Source organism: Rhinoraja longicauda, chromosome 24 (assembly GCF_053455715.1).
Source record: "Rhinoraja longicauda isolate Sanriku21f chromosome 24, sRhiLon1.1, whole genome shotgun sequence".
Lineage (NCBI taxonomy): Eukaryota > Metazoa > Chordata > Chondrichthyes > Rajiformes > Arhynchobatidae > Rhinoraja > Rhinoraja longicauda.
In genome coordinates, this window is record NC_135976.1 from 5,024,873 (window position 1) to 5,040,127 (window position 15,255).

At 41.9% G+C, this 15,255-nt stretch overlaps 1 protein-coding gene and 1 pseudogene across 7 annotated transcripts in view; one reads left to right on the forward strand and one right to left on the reverse strand.

The window, feature by feature from the left end:
• Positions 1–15,255, forward strand: part of LOC144605393 (suppressor of tumorigenicity 7 protein homolog) — a 144,843-nt gene that overhangs the window by 64,304 nt on the left and 65,284 nt on the right. For all 7 annotated transcript variants that reach the window (XM_078420572.1, XM_078420573.1, XM_078420569.1 and 4 more), the window contains 3 exons: positions 3,600–3,697; positions 4,494–4,608; positions 8,671–8,743. In XM_078420572.1, coding sequence (XP_078276698.1) covers positions 3,600–3,697; positions 4,494–4,608; positions 8,671–8,743 — 286 coding nt within the window. The remainder of the gene's footprint in view (positions 1–3,599; positions 3,698–4,493; positions 4,609–8,670; positions 8,744–15,255) is intronic.
• On the reverse strand, positions 2,347–3,013 carry LOC144605322 (HUWE1-associated protein modifying stress responses pseudogene; annotated as a pseudogene).

Consider the following 15,255-nt stretch of genomic DNA (forward strand, 5'->3'; position numbering starts at 1 on the left):
TGTGGTGGAAGGACAATATTCAGGCTATGGCTAGCAGAGTTCTGCAGGGATCTGTGCTTGGACCTCATTGTTTGTAATCGATATAAATAATGAGGATGTAAAAGGGCTGGTTCGTATGTTTGCATGTGACACCGAGATTGCTGGGGTTGCTGGACTGTGAAGAAGACTACCAAAGTATAGAGTGGAATATAAATTTGCTACAGAAATGGGCAAAGAAATTGCAGGTGGAGTTTAATCCATGTAATCCATGAGGTAGAAACATAAAAAATAGGTGCAGGAGGAGGCCATTTGGCCCTTCGAGCCAGCACCGCCATTCATTGTGATCATGGCTGATCATCCACAATCAGTAACCCATACATGCCTTCTCCCTATATCCCTTGATTCCACTAGCCCCTAGAACTCTATCTAACTCTCTCTTAAATCCATCCAGTGATTTGGCCTTCACTGCCCCCTGTGGCAGAGAATTCCACAAATTCACAACTCTCTGGTTGAAAAAGCTCCTTCTCACCTCAGTTTTAAATGGCCTCCCCTTTATTCTAAGACTGTGGCCCCTGGTTCTGGACTCCCCCAACATTGGGAACATTTTTCCTGCATCTAGCTTGACCAGTCCTTTTATAATTTTATATGTTTCTACAAGATCTCTCATCTTTCTAAACTCCAGTGAATACAAGCCTAGTCTTTTCAATCTTTCCTCATATGACAGTCCCGCCATCCCAGTGATCAACTTTAAAACATGTACCATACTCTTAATCCCATGGTGGCACAGCGTTAGAGTTGCTGTCTTACAGCGCCAGAGACCCGGGTTCGTTCCTGACCACGGGTGCTGCCTGTACAGAGATTGTACGTTCTCCCCATGACCTGTGTGGGTTTTCTCCGGGTGCACCGGTTTCCTCCCACATTCCAAAGGTGTACAGATATGTAGGTTTAATTGGCTTCAGTAAAATTGTAAATTATCCCTAGTGTGTGTGGGATAGTGTTAATGTGCGAGGATCGTTGGTCGGCACGGACTCGGTGGGCCGAAGGGCCTATTTCCGCACTGTATCTCAAAACTAAATTAAACTAAACATTGAAAGTTTGAGATGCACGTTCAAGGTAAATGTGCTTGTAAATTAAGACATTAAAGAGCAAGATAGCAGGCACATAATACTGGAGTCTTTGCAGACATGCCAGAGATCAACCATCCTCTGGGTCACTCTCATCCAGACCAGATCGCCTGTCTTTACATTGGCTAAGCTCCATTTTATTTATCTCGGGAGGAAGTGACAGGTTAACCTGCCATTTCTATGCCATCTTTAAAATCATATCTGAAAAAATGTTCACCGTCATGAACAAGGTCTGAATTCATGGAGTCATGCAGCATGGAAACAGGCTCATCAGCCCAACTTGCCCACACTAACCAACATGTCCCATCTACACTAGTCCCACCTGCCTGCGTTTGGCCCAAATCCCTCTAAACCTATCCATGTATCTGTCTAAATGTTTCTTAAACGTTGCAATAATACCTGCCTCAACTACCTCCTCCGGCAGCTTGTTCCATATACTCACCACCCTTTGAGTAAAATGAAGTTACTCTTCAAGTTCCTGTTAAATATTCCACCCCCCCTCCCCCACCTTAAACCTATGTCCTCTGGTTCTCAATTCCTCTACTCTGGACAAGAGATTCTGTGTGTTTACCTGGTCTCACAATTTAGTACACTTCTATAAGATCACCCCTCATCCTTAAATACAGGAATAGAGTCCCAGCCTGCTCAACCTGCCCCTCGAGCTCAGGTCCTGCCAACATTCTCGTAAATCTTCTCTGCATCCTTTCAAGCTTGCCAACATCTTTCCTATAACATGGTGCTCAAAACCGAACACAATTCTCTCAATGTGACCTCACCAACTTCTTATATAACTGTAACATGAACCCCCAACTTCCATACTCAATTCCCGGTTTACTAAATAAAACAGAACACTAACATCAGGAAGGGAGGGCTGGTTATGGTCCCATGCACAGGCACCAGGTTGAAGATCAAGGATCAGGTACCTATGAGCCAGTCCATCACAAATTAGTCTCTGAACTTCCATTAAATAAAGTGCCAAAGGACAATTACCAAGAATGATGTCTAATGCACTATGCAGGCAATGTGCAGATAGAAATCTTCACAACACCCTTCAAAGTGCACTGAATTTGCATTATCAAGTACAAGTGTGTGGCAACATTAAAATAATCCCAATATACTTTTATTTTGTAAACATTTATTCCAAAGTTTGGCTAAAGGGTTTACATGTTTTTTGGTTCCTACCTCTGCCGGGTGCCTGCTGCAGGATCACTTCCAATCATTTGGGGGTTTGGTCTGTGTATCTTCAAAGCATCTGGCTTTGTTTGTGACTGGGAGGCTCAGCGCTAACATTGTACATTAGTCCGGGGCCCTCTTTCTTGAGCTCTCCAGATCCCGGGCCATCTCTGCTGCTGAGGCAGAATTGCTGCCCGTATGCGGCTGGGACCCAGGTGCTCCTGAGCACACACTGACGTTCGCCATGGCTCCACTGAGGCCGTTCATGGCAATGGTGTCAGTGAGTACCTGGGGGTTACCCTCACCAGTCTGTCTTGAATCCTCCTGCACTCCCAGTCCTGAGGGGATGTTTAGCCAAGGAGCCAGTCTGCTGCTTCTTGACGGTGGTGACTTCTGCACAGGAAGCTGAGCAAGTCCTCATGGTGTATGAAGTATCTCCGTTTTTTTGCCCGGGCCAGCATTTTCTTATTTCGCCGTTGATGGCCTCCTTGCACACCCAAATCCAACCATGCTCGGTATATTTCAAGACCATCCTTACAGAGGCAGGTAATGGAAGTAGCTGCAGGCTGAAATGGTTTCCACAGGCTCGGGATACCCAGCTGCTGCTCGTAGACGCGATCTTTGTACAACTGGGCATCGTTGCTAGCCGAGTTTTGGAACAACGGCCACAGCTGCTGCCTTTGGGCGTCGGTCTCTGCTCCACTCTCCAACACGAGCCCCTGTTCATCTTCCTCCATGCTCTGATGCTCGCAGTGGGACGCCCAGTTCTAAGGGCTTCAATGATCTGCTCGGGCGTTTCGCTCTTCCATCTATCGGCCTGGCTCCAGACCCTGGCAGACCTGAGTTGCTGAGTTACTCCAGCACTTTATGCCCTTTTGTGTATTAGCCAGCTTCTGCAGGTGTTTGTTTCTACTAATACAATGCTAATCCTTTAGTCGGTCATAACAGACAATTGGCATTTCCCCCACCCCAGGCTATGCTTTGTTATAACGAGGGTTTACTGCACCACCCGTTTTCTAAGAATGCAACTCCTCCCATATCGCCTATTTCTAAGACAGCCTATCATAAGATCTCAATGGTTTGCAGAGATGGGGGAAGATACAGAGTTTGGAAGTTAGAGAGGGGCAAGGCTAAGAATGTATTTCAAAACCTCGATTTGAATTGTAAAACTTAACCTTAATCCTGGACTGAATTACATCAACTGTTACATTCTCATTTTCTGAAGATTGAAGCTGATTTTCACATAACCACTTGACACTAATCCAATAACTTTCATTTTTTTAAATGGTTTGAAATTTAGCCTAATCCATTTTATTTTGCCAGGGCGAGACACAAATGTTTTGGTTTATATCAAACGAAGGCTTGCAATGTGTGCAAGAAAACTGGGGAGAATACGAGAAGCTGTGAAATTAATGAGAGATGTAAGTAATGGGACATCGTTCACTTCTCAGTGCCTTCCACCTGTAAACATCAAATCTACATTATATCTCCTTTAAATGGCCTTACTTTGGCCCAGAGTAGGATTTAATATGAAGGGGTACTTACAATCGGTGACATACCCACATGTCCGCTGTCCTGGGTTGTGTGCTAGGTTTTTGGAGGTACTGGTGAAGCAGTATTGAGAGTACTGTGTTTCAATGGAGAAAAGCCCTATCCTCCAGTTCGGCAGAACATGAAAGGCTCCTTGCTATTAAAAGAAGAATATTTAGCTATCCCTGTATCCTACCTAACGTTTATCCCTCACCATCATGGAATCAGACAAACGTAATTAATCTCTGTTGCTATGTATGGAACCTAGTGGCCCAAGGATGTATAAGACGCTACTACTGACCAATCTCGTATTTGGTCAAAGATAAATTCCAATAGGTTTCACTGATTTCACCTTATCTTCAGATAGGTGTAATAAAAAGCTTTACCAAAATGTTTTAAAATGGCCTTTAATAAAATCTGACAATATGTACTTTAACCACATGTGATTTTTTCTATTACAAATCTCAAATTGTGGAGTACAGAGGCAAATAGATAAATAAATGATGGGTTTTTGTCCCAAACATTATGGAGGGCACTGTAAGTTGTTCAAAACGGATATACCATTCAATAAGATATGTGCAAGTCTTTAGCAAAGTGGTTGCAGATGCAGTTTTAAATGACTATATGTTTGTTTTTATCTGAACATTGCATTTGATGAACAGTTGCATTTGGCTTTTTTTTTTGCAGTTAATGAAAGAATTTCCACTTCTTAGTATGCTGAACATCCATGAAAATTTATTAGAAGCTCTTTTGGAGCTTCAAGCATATGCTGATGTACAGGTCGTCTTGGCCAAATATGATGGTAAGTATCCCAAATGGAGACAAAATTATTATCACACAAGTGCAATCCGTTCAGTGCCATGTGCTGCATTGTGTTAATATTGCATTCTCTTCAGTCACGTAACTTGTTCATCTTCGATGCTGTGATTTCTTTTATAAACACAGTATTTTCTTTCTTGCTGTTTATTGGAGTCTGGAACCCTCATCTGCTGTTATCCAAGTAAACTTTAATGGAACATCTTCAAGTGATTTCACTTCACAGTATAATGTAGATTTAACTTTCTAGAAAGTGTCCTTTGCTTATACTTCTATTTCGCCACACTGCCATAATTTTGTCTATTTGACAAGTCCTTGTTTATGTAACTTCCTATCTGTACAACTTGCATAGTTTTGAACAATGTCGTGTGTAAACGTAAGTGTACAACTTTTGTGTTCTTTTATGCAATTATAAATACACATTGTTAAATGCTGAGACAAGGGTAGTAGTCTCTTTGAGCCCAGAACTTGCATCACTACTCTAATCTGTTTGCTACTTCCAACCTCAAAAATTTTGATGACTCAGTTCATCAATGACACCTTTTTCTAAATTCTAAAAATTGTTTATTTTTACTTTTAACTGCAGAGAACTCACAGATTTGTGTGATGCACTACTTCAACAGTTGGTTTCATCTTAATTTTTTTCTCAAAATGATTTAGTTAAAAGCTGAGTAAATGTTACTTCAAACCTTGTCAACTCGTATTGATACGTTTTTAGATGCTGACATTTTTAGTACGGTATTTGATTCCGATTGTGGCTAATTTCTTTACATGCATTCCTATTTATTATTTTTTCTGTATTATTAAATGCGCGTAGTATAAAAAATAAAGTGGATGAGCTTGAGGCTCAGTTAGTCATGGGCAAGTATGATGTTGTAGGGATCACTGAGACATGGTTACAAGAGGACCAGGGCTGGGAACTGAATATCCAGGGGTACACAACGTATAGAAAAGACAGACAGGTGGGCAGAGGGGGTGGGGTTGCTCTGATGGTAAGGAATGATATTCATTCCCTTGCAAGGGGTGACATAGAATCAGGAGATGTTGAATCAGTATGGATAGAAATGAGAAATTGTAAGGGTAAAAAGACCCTAATGGGAGTTATCTATAGGCCCCCAAACAGTAGCCTCGACATAGGGTGCAAGTTGAATCAGGAGATAAAATTGGCGTGTCAAAAATGTAATGCTACTGTGGTTATGGGAGATTTCAACATGCAGGTAGACTGGGAAAATCAGGTTGGAAATGGACCCCAGGAAAGAGAGTTTGTAGAGTGCCTTCGAGATGGATTCTTAGAACAGCTTGTACTGGAGCCTACCAGGGAGAAGGCAATTCTGGATTTAGTGTTGTGTAATGATCCTGATCTGATAAGGGGACTAGAGGTAAAAGAGCCATTAGGAGGCAGTGATCACAACATGATAAGTTTTACTCTGCAAATGGAAAGGCAGAAGGGAAAATCGGAAGTGTCGGTATTACAGTATAGCAAAGGGGATTACAGAGGCATGAGGCGGGAGCTGGCCAAAATTGATTGGAAGGAGGCCCTAGCAGGGAAGACGGTAGAACAGCAATGGCAGGTATTCCTGGGAATAATGCAGAGGTTGCAGGATCAATTTATTCCAAAGAGGTGGAAAGACTCTAAGGGGAGTAAGAGACACCTGTGGCTGACGAGGGAAGTCAGGGACAGCATAAAAATTAAGGAGAGGAAGTATAACATAGCAAAGAAGAGTGGGAAGACAGAGGATTGGGACTCTTTTAAAGAGCAACAAAAGTTAACTAAAAAGGCAATACGGGGAGAAAAGATGAGGTACGAGGGTAAACTAGCCAATAATATAAAGGAGGATAGCAAAAGTTTTTTTAGGTACGTGAAGAGGAAAAAAATAGTCAAGGCAAATGTGGGTCCCTTGAAGACAGAAGCAGGGGAATTTATTATGGGGAACAAAGAAATGGCAGACGAGTTAAACCGTTACTTTGGATCTGTCTTCACTGAGGAAGATACACACAATCTCCCAAATGTTCTAGGGGCCGGAGAACCTAGGGTGATGGAGGAACTGAAGGAAATCCACATTAGGCAGGAAATGGTTTTGGGTAGACTGATGGGACTGAAGGCTGATAAATCCCCAGGGCCTGATGGTCTGCATCCCAGAGTACTTAAGGAGGTGGCTCTAGAAATAGTGGAAGCATTGGAGATCATTTTTCAATGTTCTATAGATTCAGGATCAGTTCCTGTGGATTGGAGGATAGCAAATGTTATCCCACTTTTTAAGAAAGGAGGGAGAGAGAAAACGGGGAATTATAGACCAGTTAGTCTGACATCAGTGGTGGGGAAGATGCTGGAGTCAATTATAAAAGACGAAATTGCTGAGCATTTGGATAGCAGTAACGGGATCATTCCGAGTCAGCATGGATTTACGAAGGGGAAATCATGCTTGACAAATCTACTGGAATTTTTTGAGGATGTAACTAGGAAAATTGACAAGGGAGAGTCAGTGGATGTGGTGTACCTCGACTTTCAGAAAGCCTTCGACAAGGTCCCACATAGGAGATTAGTGGGCAAAATTAGGGCACATGGTATTGGGGGTAGGGTACTGACATGGATAGAAAATTGGTTGACAGACAGAAAGCAAAGAGTGGGGATAAATGGGTCCCTTTCGGAATGGCAGGCAGTGACCAGTGGGGTACCGCAAGGTTCGGTGCTGGGACCCCAGCTATTTACGATATACATTAATGACTTAGACGAAGGGATTAAAAGTACCATTAGCAAATTTGCAGATGATACTAAGTTGGGGGGTAGTGTGAATTGTGAGGAAGATGCAATAAGGCTGCAGGGTGACTTGGACAGGTTGTGTGAGTGGGCGGATACATGGCAGATGCAGTTTAATGTAGATAAGTGTGAGGTTATTCACTTTGGAAGTAAGAATAGAAAGGCAGATTATTATCTGAATGGTGTCAAGTTAGGAGGAGGGGGAGTTCAACGAGATCTGGGTGTCCTAGTGCATCAGTCAATGAAAGGAAGCATGCAGGTACAGCAGGCAGTGAAGAAAGCCAATGGAATGTTGGCCTTCGTAACAAGAGGAGTTGAGTATAGGAGCAAAGAGGTCCTTCTACAGTTGTACCGGGCCCTGGTGAGACCGCACCTGGAGTACTGTGTGCAGTTTTGGTCTCCAAATTTGAGGAAGGATATTCTTGCTATGGAGGGCGTGCAGCGTAGGTTCACTAGGTTAATTCCCGGAATGGCGGGACTGTCGTATGTTGAAAGGCTGGAGCGATTGGGCTTGTATACACTGGAATTTAGAAGGATGAGGGGGGATCTTATTGAAACATATAAGATAATTAGGGGATTGGACACATTAGAGGCAGATAACATGTTCCCAATGTTAGGGGAGTCCAGAACAAGGGGCCACAGTTTGAGAATAAGGGGTAGGCCATTTAGAACGGAGATGAGGAAGAACTTTTTCAGTCAGAGGGTGGTGAAGGTGTGGAATTCTCTGCCTCAGAAGGCAGTGGAGGCCAGTTCGTTGGATGCTTTCAAGAGAGAGCTGGATAGAGCTCTTGAGGATAGCGGAGTGAGGGGGTATGGGGAGAAGGCAGGAACGGGGTACTGATTGAGTGATCAGCCATGATCGCATTGAATGGCGGTGCTGGCTCGAAGGGCTGAATGGCCTACTCCTGCACCTATTGTCTATTGTCTATTGTCTATTATATTATTCCCTTACTTTTATTTTGTCAGAGAGAAAATAATGGCTTTATGACCTGCAATAAAGTAGACATTGTCCTTAGATTAGTGGCACAGTTTAAAGAAAAGTTACAAAACAGTACTTTCGAACAAAAAGCTTCATTGGTGGAGTGTACAGAAAAAGGTATTAAAACAGATACCTAGATACCTGGGAGGGTGAGTTTGGAGAGAAGCATCACATTTTTGAGCCTGGGAAAATAGGGTACCAGGGAGTGATTTGCAGTTCATTTACTTGGGATTTGTTGTGACGAACCTGATTTTTTTCTTGTTTTCACCCTGTATTGGAATATGTATCCTAATATATTTTGCCATTTACAGATATTAGCTTGCCAAAATCTGCGACCATATGCTACACGGCCGCACTGCTAAAAGCACGAGCTGTATCAGACAAGTGAGTACCTAACTTTCCTTTTCTCGGTAACTTCTTCTCTTGGTATAATACCCTGAGTAGTATTGCTCATTGCCATTAGGAGAATTCAGAAATAAACTTTTAATATATCTACCCAAACGTGGTGTTTTTGTTGAGTTCCTGGAAATTATGATTATCCCCCAAAACAGAAAACAAGTATAGTTTGTTTGCTTACCTTCATTGGTAAGGGTATTCATTACCAGAGTTGGCACATCATGTCACAGCTGCACAAGATGATGGTAAGACCATACTTGGCGTACTGTGTAATGTTCAGGTCACCCTGCTGTAGGAAGGATGTTATTAAACTGGAAAGAGTGCAGAAAAGATTTATGAGGATGTTGCTTGATCTGGAGGGTTTCAGTTACAAGAAGATTCTGGATAAGCTGTGTCTTTTTTTTCTCTCCTGAGCAAAGCAGGCCGAGGGGAGACTTTATGGATATGTACAAAAAAATCCTGAGAACTAGAGATAAGGCGAACAGCCAGTCTTCTACCCATAGAAGGAGAGTCAAAAATAGAGGGCATTGGTTTAAGGTTAGAGGAGAAAGATTAAAAACCGACATTGGAGGGATTTTGGTGGGGTGGGGGGGGGGCAGCTTTTACAAACAGAGAAAACGTGGAGAAAAAGCTGCTGGATGAAGTAGTAGAAATAGGTGCAACACCAATATATAAAATTCACTTGGACAGGTACATAGAACACTATTGCACAGGAACATTGTCCCCCTCCCTGTGTCCCCTCCCTGACTCTCAGTCTGATGAAGGGTCTCGACCCGATACGTAATCTATTCTCCAGAGATGCTGCCTGACCTGTTGAGTTACTCACCATTTTGTGTCTAACTTCGATGTAAACCAACATCTGCAGGTCTTTCTTATACATTTATGTCCAAATTGTGTATATACATCACAAACGACAATCGTCCCAGCACAGAGACCTGCGGAACTCCACTGGACACGGACCCCCAGCCAGAATAACACCCTTCCACCACAATCCTGTCGTCTAAGAATAAGCCAGTTCTGAATCCAAACAATCCAGTCACAACTCATTTACAAACTTGTCAGACAAGACTCAAGACTTGTCAAGATTCAACTTTTACCTAAAAGACATGTGCTTAATTCTGTTGCTTTTCTCCCTGAACTTGCCTCTTCTATTTAAGCTTTTTTCCCTTAATTTTTACCACAAAATTTTAACCTTAACCTCCAACTTGTTTTCATTTACTCAAGCTAACAATGATGAATCATGTCCTGACTGTATCATTCTGAGCATTTGAGGAAGAATTTCTGCACTATATTCATAAACACGAAATGTTAGCAATGCAATATATACAGGCTCTTAATTCAGCATTGAAAAGTTTATTTGATGTCAATTAGCGTAGTAAGATTGAAAATGATGTGCATTTAGCTTAGCAGTTGAATAACATATTATATTTTAAATAGTGAATATAACTATTAGTATTAAACATTATGTCTAACTTTCAAAAAGGAACATAATGAAAACTTAATGGTATAGTCTGCAAAAAGTATTAAAATGATTACACATTTAATACTATTTAAAAAAAACTAGATTTGAGTGTTTAAGTTACATACTTGTCATGATCTAACAGTTATAGTGCGGCTTGACAGGCTGTTCCTATGTTCTAGCTTTTTTACTGTTCTAATCTGGTAAACCCCTCTTGACCTGTCACACAGTGCAACGTCGACCATTAATTTCATGCAAATTACTGTGGTAGAACTAATATATGAATACGAAGCTGAAAAACTCTTCAGAATGCCCATATAATATAAATGACTCATTTCAAGGCCATTGTACATTTTTAGTTCTTAGATGCTGGCTATAAATAACCTGTGCAAAACATTGCCTTGTCTGCATCTCTTAAATAGCTCAGAATATGAATGCTATCCATTTATTCTTGTATTGTGTTGGTAAATGTTAACACAGTGCTGCAGAAGATATGACACAAAAAGTTACATTTTCTTTAGCACCTGTAATTCTACATCTGTGTTCTTTCATCAGTTCCTTCCCTTGTACATCTTATCTTCTCATCAATTTCTAAACTGTAAAACGCAATGGGAAATCTGCCATTTGAAAAGTGCACCTGAAAACCATGGGTTGTAATCTTGTAACAGAAAGACATTGACTCCTAACATTCAGAAAATGATGAAAACCATTGTGAAGTTATTGTTTAGTTTAGTTTAGAAACACAGCATGGAAAAGATTCAGAAAATGATGAAAACCGTTGTGAAGTTATTGTTTAGTTTGGTTTAGTTTAGAAACGCACCATGGAAATGGGTTCCCTTGGCCCACCAAGTCCGCGCCGACCATCAATCACCCCTTCATACTAGTTCTATGTTATCCCATTATTGCATCCACTCCCTACACATTAGGGGAGATTTACAGAAACTAATTAACCTACATACACCAACGTCTATGGGGTGTGGGAAGAAACCGGACCATCCAGATGAAAGCTACGTGGTCACAGGGAGAACTTACAAACTATGCACAGACCGTGCCCGAGGTCAGAATTGAAGCCAGGTCTCTGGTGCTGTGAGGCACTGGCTCTACCAGTTGCGCCACTGTGCCGCCCACATTGCTGCTGATTATGATGCCGTAGGTTATTACCAGGCACCTTGTTCCCAGCCATTTGCCACCTTTTAGCTGATGCTTCCAGAACCCATAACTTTTACATTGTTTACGTAAAGGTATGTGGACCATATTTCAGGGAATGCTAGTTCTTCAGTTTACATGTAATTCAGCAAGTACAAACCATCTGAGACCTCACTTTGGTTCTACACTTTGACATGTTTCTAGGTATTTTTATTATGTACAGTGCTGTCATGTATTAAAACATTATAATGGCAGTACAAAGGAATATAGGATATTGAGCAAAATTAATGTTTGGATAGATCTCTGAAATTGAATTTTGTCTAAGCAATTCAAAGTGCTGGAGATGATTAGGACAGGCGATGCCTAATTCCTTTGCTTGTTTTGGAAAAGCTGAAAGGATGTCACATGCCCTAATAATAAGTGGCAGCAAATTCCAGACATATTTAACCTTGTGGATAGTGACTTAAGTAAGTGTAACCTTGTATTGTCTTTAATGTAGATATACTATAAAACAGTACAGCACAGGAGCATGTCCTTCAATCCACAAAGTACTTGTGGAACATGATGCCAAGCTAAATGAGTTGTCTCTGTTCACATGTAATCTCTATCACTCTGCTTTTTCATAATCATGTGTCTATCTAAAACCCTCTTAAATGCCACTATCGTATTTGCTTCCACCACCGTGTAGCAGTGTTACTGTCATCCACCATTCTCTCAAAGGAAAGCTGATGTCTTTGAATCCTGACACCTACTGGCAAACCTCTGCACCCTCTCCAAAGCCTCCACATCCTTCCTGTAATGAGGCCACCAGAACTGTGTGCAATACTCCAAACGCGGCCTAACCAAAGTTTTATAAAACTGCAACCTGAAACCAAAGTTTTATGAACCTGCAATGTGAACTCATGAGCCAATGATGTGAAATTTTGTTTCTTGCCAATGTGATGATCTCTTCGAAAGGACACAAAGTGCTGGAGTAACTCAGCAGATCAGGCAGCATCTCTGGGGAACATGGATAGCAGACATTTCAGATTGAGGCCCTTCTTCAGACGGATTGTAGAGGGGAAGAAGGAAGAGGAAAAGAGGAAAGCAGGACAAAGTGTAGCAGGTAATAGGTCGACTCGGGCAAGGGGGATGCTTTGGCAGGAAGATGGTTGGAACAGGTTTGAAGAGCTGCAGATTCTGAGGCCAGGGAGAGGAAGAGAGGACACTTGCAGGGTTGAGGGGGGGGGAGAGGTGTAGGGGAGAAATAGGTGGGAGACCAGTTAGTTAGAGGTTACTTAAAATTGGAGAATTCAACATTCACTCTGTTGGGTTGTAAGCTCCCCAAGTGAAATATGAGGTGCTGTTCTTCCAGTTTGTGTATTGCTTCACTGTCACAATGGAGAAAGCCCAGAATAGAATGGCCAGTGGGAATGGGAAGGATAGTTAAAATGGTTAGCAACCGGGAGATCCAGCAGGCCTTTGTGTAAGCCGAGTTACAAGTGTTTAGCGAAATGCTATGTCACTTTGCCTCTGCTTGGACAGGATACATAATCTATGTATAGGAGGCGACATCGGGAATACTGGGTGCTGTAGATGAGGTCAGAGGAGGTGCATGTGAACCTCTGTCTCACCTGGAAAAACTGCTGGCATCCCTTTGATTTCTGTTGGTGAACTAATAAGCGATTTTTCATTCACCAGCAGAGGGCATAAACCTGACAGAATAGAGTCATACAGCATGGAAATAGTGTATGAAGGAACTGCAGATGATGGTTTAAACCCGAAGATAGACACAAAAGGCTGGAGTAACTCAGTGGGACAGGCAGCATCTTTGAAGAGAAGGAATGGGTGACGTTTGGGGTCGAGACCTTTCTTTAGACTGGTTAGGATAAGGGAAACGAGAGATATAGACGGTGATGTGTAGAGATAAAGAACAATGAATGAAAGTTATGCTAAAAAGTAACGATGATAAAGGAAACAGGCCTTTGTAAGCTGTTGGTAGGGTGAAAATGAGAAGCTAGTGCGACTTGGGTGGGGGAGGGCTAGAGAGAGAGGGAATGCCGGGGCTGCTCATCACCCATTCCTTCTCTCCAGAGATGCTGCCTGACCCGCTGAGTTACTCCCGCTTTTTGTGTCTATCTTCAGCATGGAAATAGGCTGCTTTGGCTATCTTTAAAAAGGCTCTTAAGTGCTAATATCATGTCTGCCTCTGATAATCCCCCTTGGCACCAACTACCCCCAATGTGTGAACTTACCCTGCACATCTCCTTTAAATTTTGTCCTCTCACCTTAAAGCTATGTCCTCTAGTCTTTGACATTTCCACCCTCGGAAAAAGATTCTGACTATTTACCCTATTTATGCCTGACCTAATTTGACATGCTTCTTAATTTTATATACTGAGGTCTATATTTTCTTTATTTTTGCTTGCCAGCCATCATCACCATTCCCCCATTTTATTCTGCGTACATCCCCATCAACTCTCCCTGGATTCTGCCACACCCTTGGGACAACCCACATTTGCCAATTAATTTGTGTACCTTTGGGATGTGGGTGAAAACCGGAGCATCCTCTGGAAACCCATGCGGTCACAGGGAGAATGTGCAAACTCCGTACAGGCAGCACCCACAGACAGGATCGAACCCGGTCAGGGGAGCTGTGAGGCACTGGCTCAACCCGCTGCACGACTGTGCCACCCTGTCTTCATCTGGAAATCCACATTATGGTTTTTTGCCTTTTGTCAATTTAAACGTTGAAGTTGCTGAGATTGTCATAAAAAACAAAATGCCTCATTATTGTTCAATAGAGAGGAAACTTTGCAGTTCATACTTATTTATTGCTCCTCAGACTGTAAGAAAGATCCCGACCGAAACGTCACCTATCCTTTTTCCCCAAAGATACTGCCTGGCCCTCTGAGTTACTCCAGCACATCAGGATCACTGGGGATGATCCGTACATCTGACTCTGCTCATGGGGTGCACATCCCAGGAACAAATATTTTTATTTATTGGCATCCAAAATATATTGCAACAGTCTGGCCTTAAAAATATTAGTTGCAAGAACGATTCGCATCAGCAGAGAATGTCAATGAAACAGGATGTGTAACAGTAAAAATGATATGCAGCAGAGGGTTGCGTTTTGTAATGCTGACACAATGGCTTATATTGCCTAATTTCACGTTAGCAAAGGCATCTGTTCGATGGTAACTATCTTGTTCCTTCATTATGTGCTGTTTTTACATTTTTTAAGATTATCACTTGCTGTTACAATAACATTCTGAGAGGGCTTTATATCCAACATTGTGCATTGGATTCTTAATGAGGCCTCGGTTTAGTCCTTGGCCGACATACTCGGTGTACAGAAGTGTTGCATGGAGTTGCATAAAATTAAAATAAAAGGATATTTGGCCCAATAGTCTATGTTACGTTCATGTCTCATAGATGTTATATTCATGTCTCATGCAAGCCTACTTCACATTAATAATGTTATTAATATAATCTTTAAATACTTTCTCCTTTGTATTCACCTAGCATTCCACTTAAATGCATTTAGCAGTTATCTAAACTAGACACAAAAAACTGGAGTAACTCAGCGGGACAGGCAGTATCCCTGGAGAGAAGCAATGGGTGACGTTTCGGGTCGAGACACTTCTTCAGAAGATGAGACTCTTCTTTTGAAGAAGTTCCCAGTTCCTTCTTACACATTAGCAGTTATCTAAAATTCTACTTGGGACGTGTAACCACCCATTGGGTAAAAAGGTTCCTCGTATATTGTTAGATTTATGCGTGCCTACAGTACTTTTAAAGCGATATGTTTTTTCTGTTTATTGGTATTCACAGCTCCACAGTATAAATGTATTCGCTATGACTACCATAGTAGACTCCATCATAATTTAGAAGATAGACACAAAATGCTGGA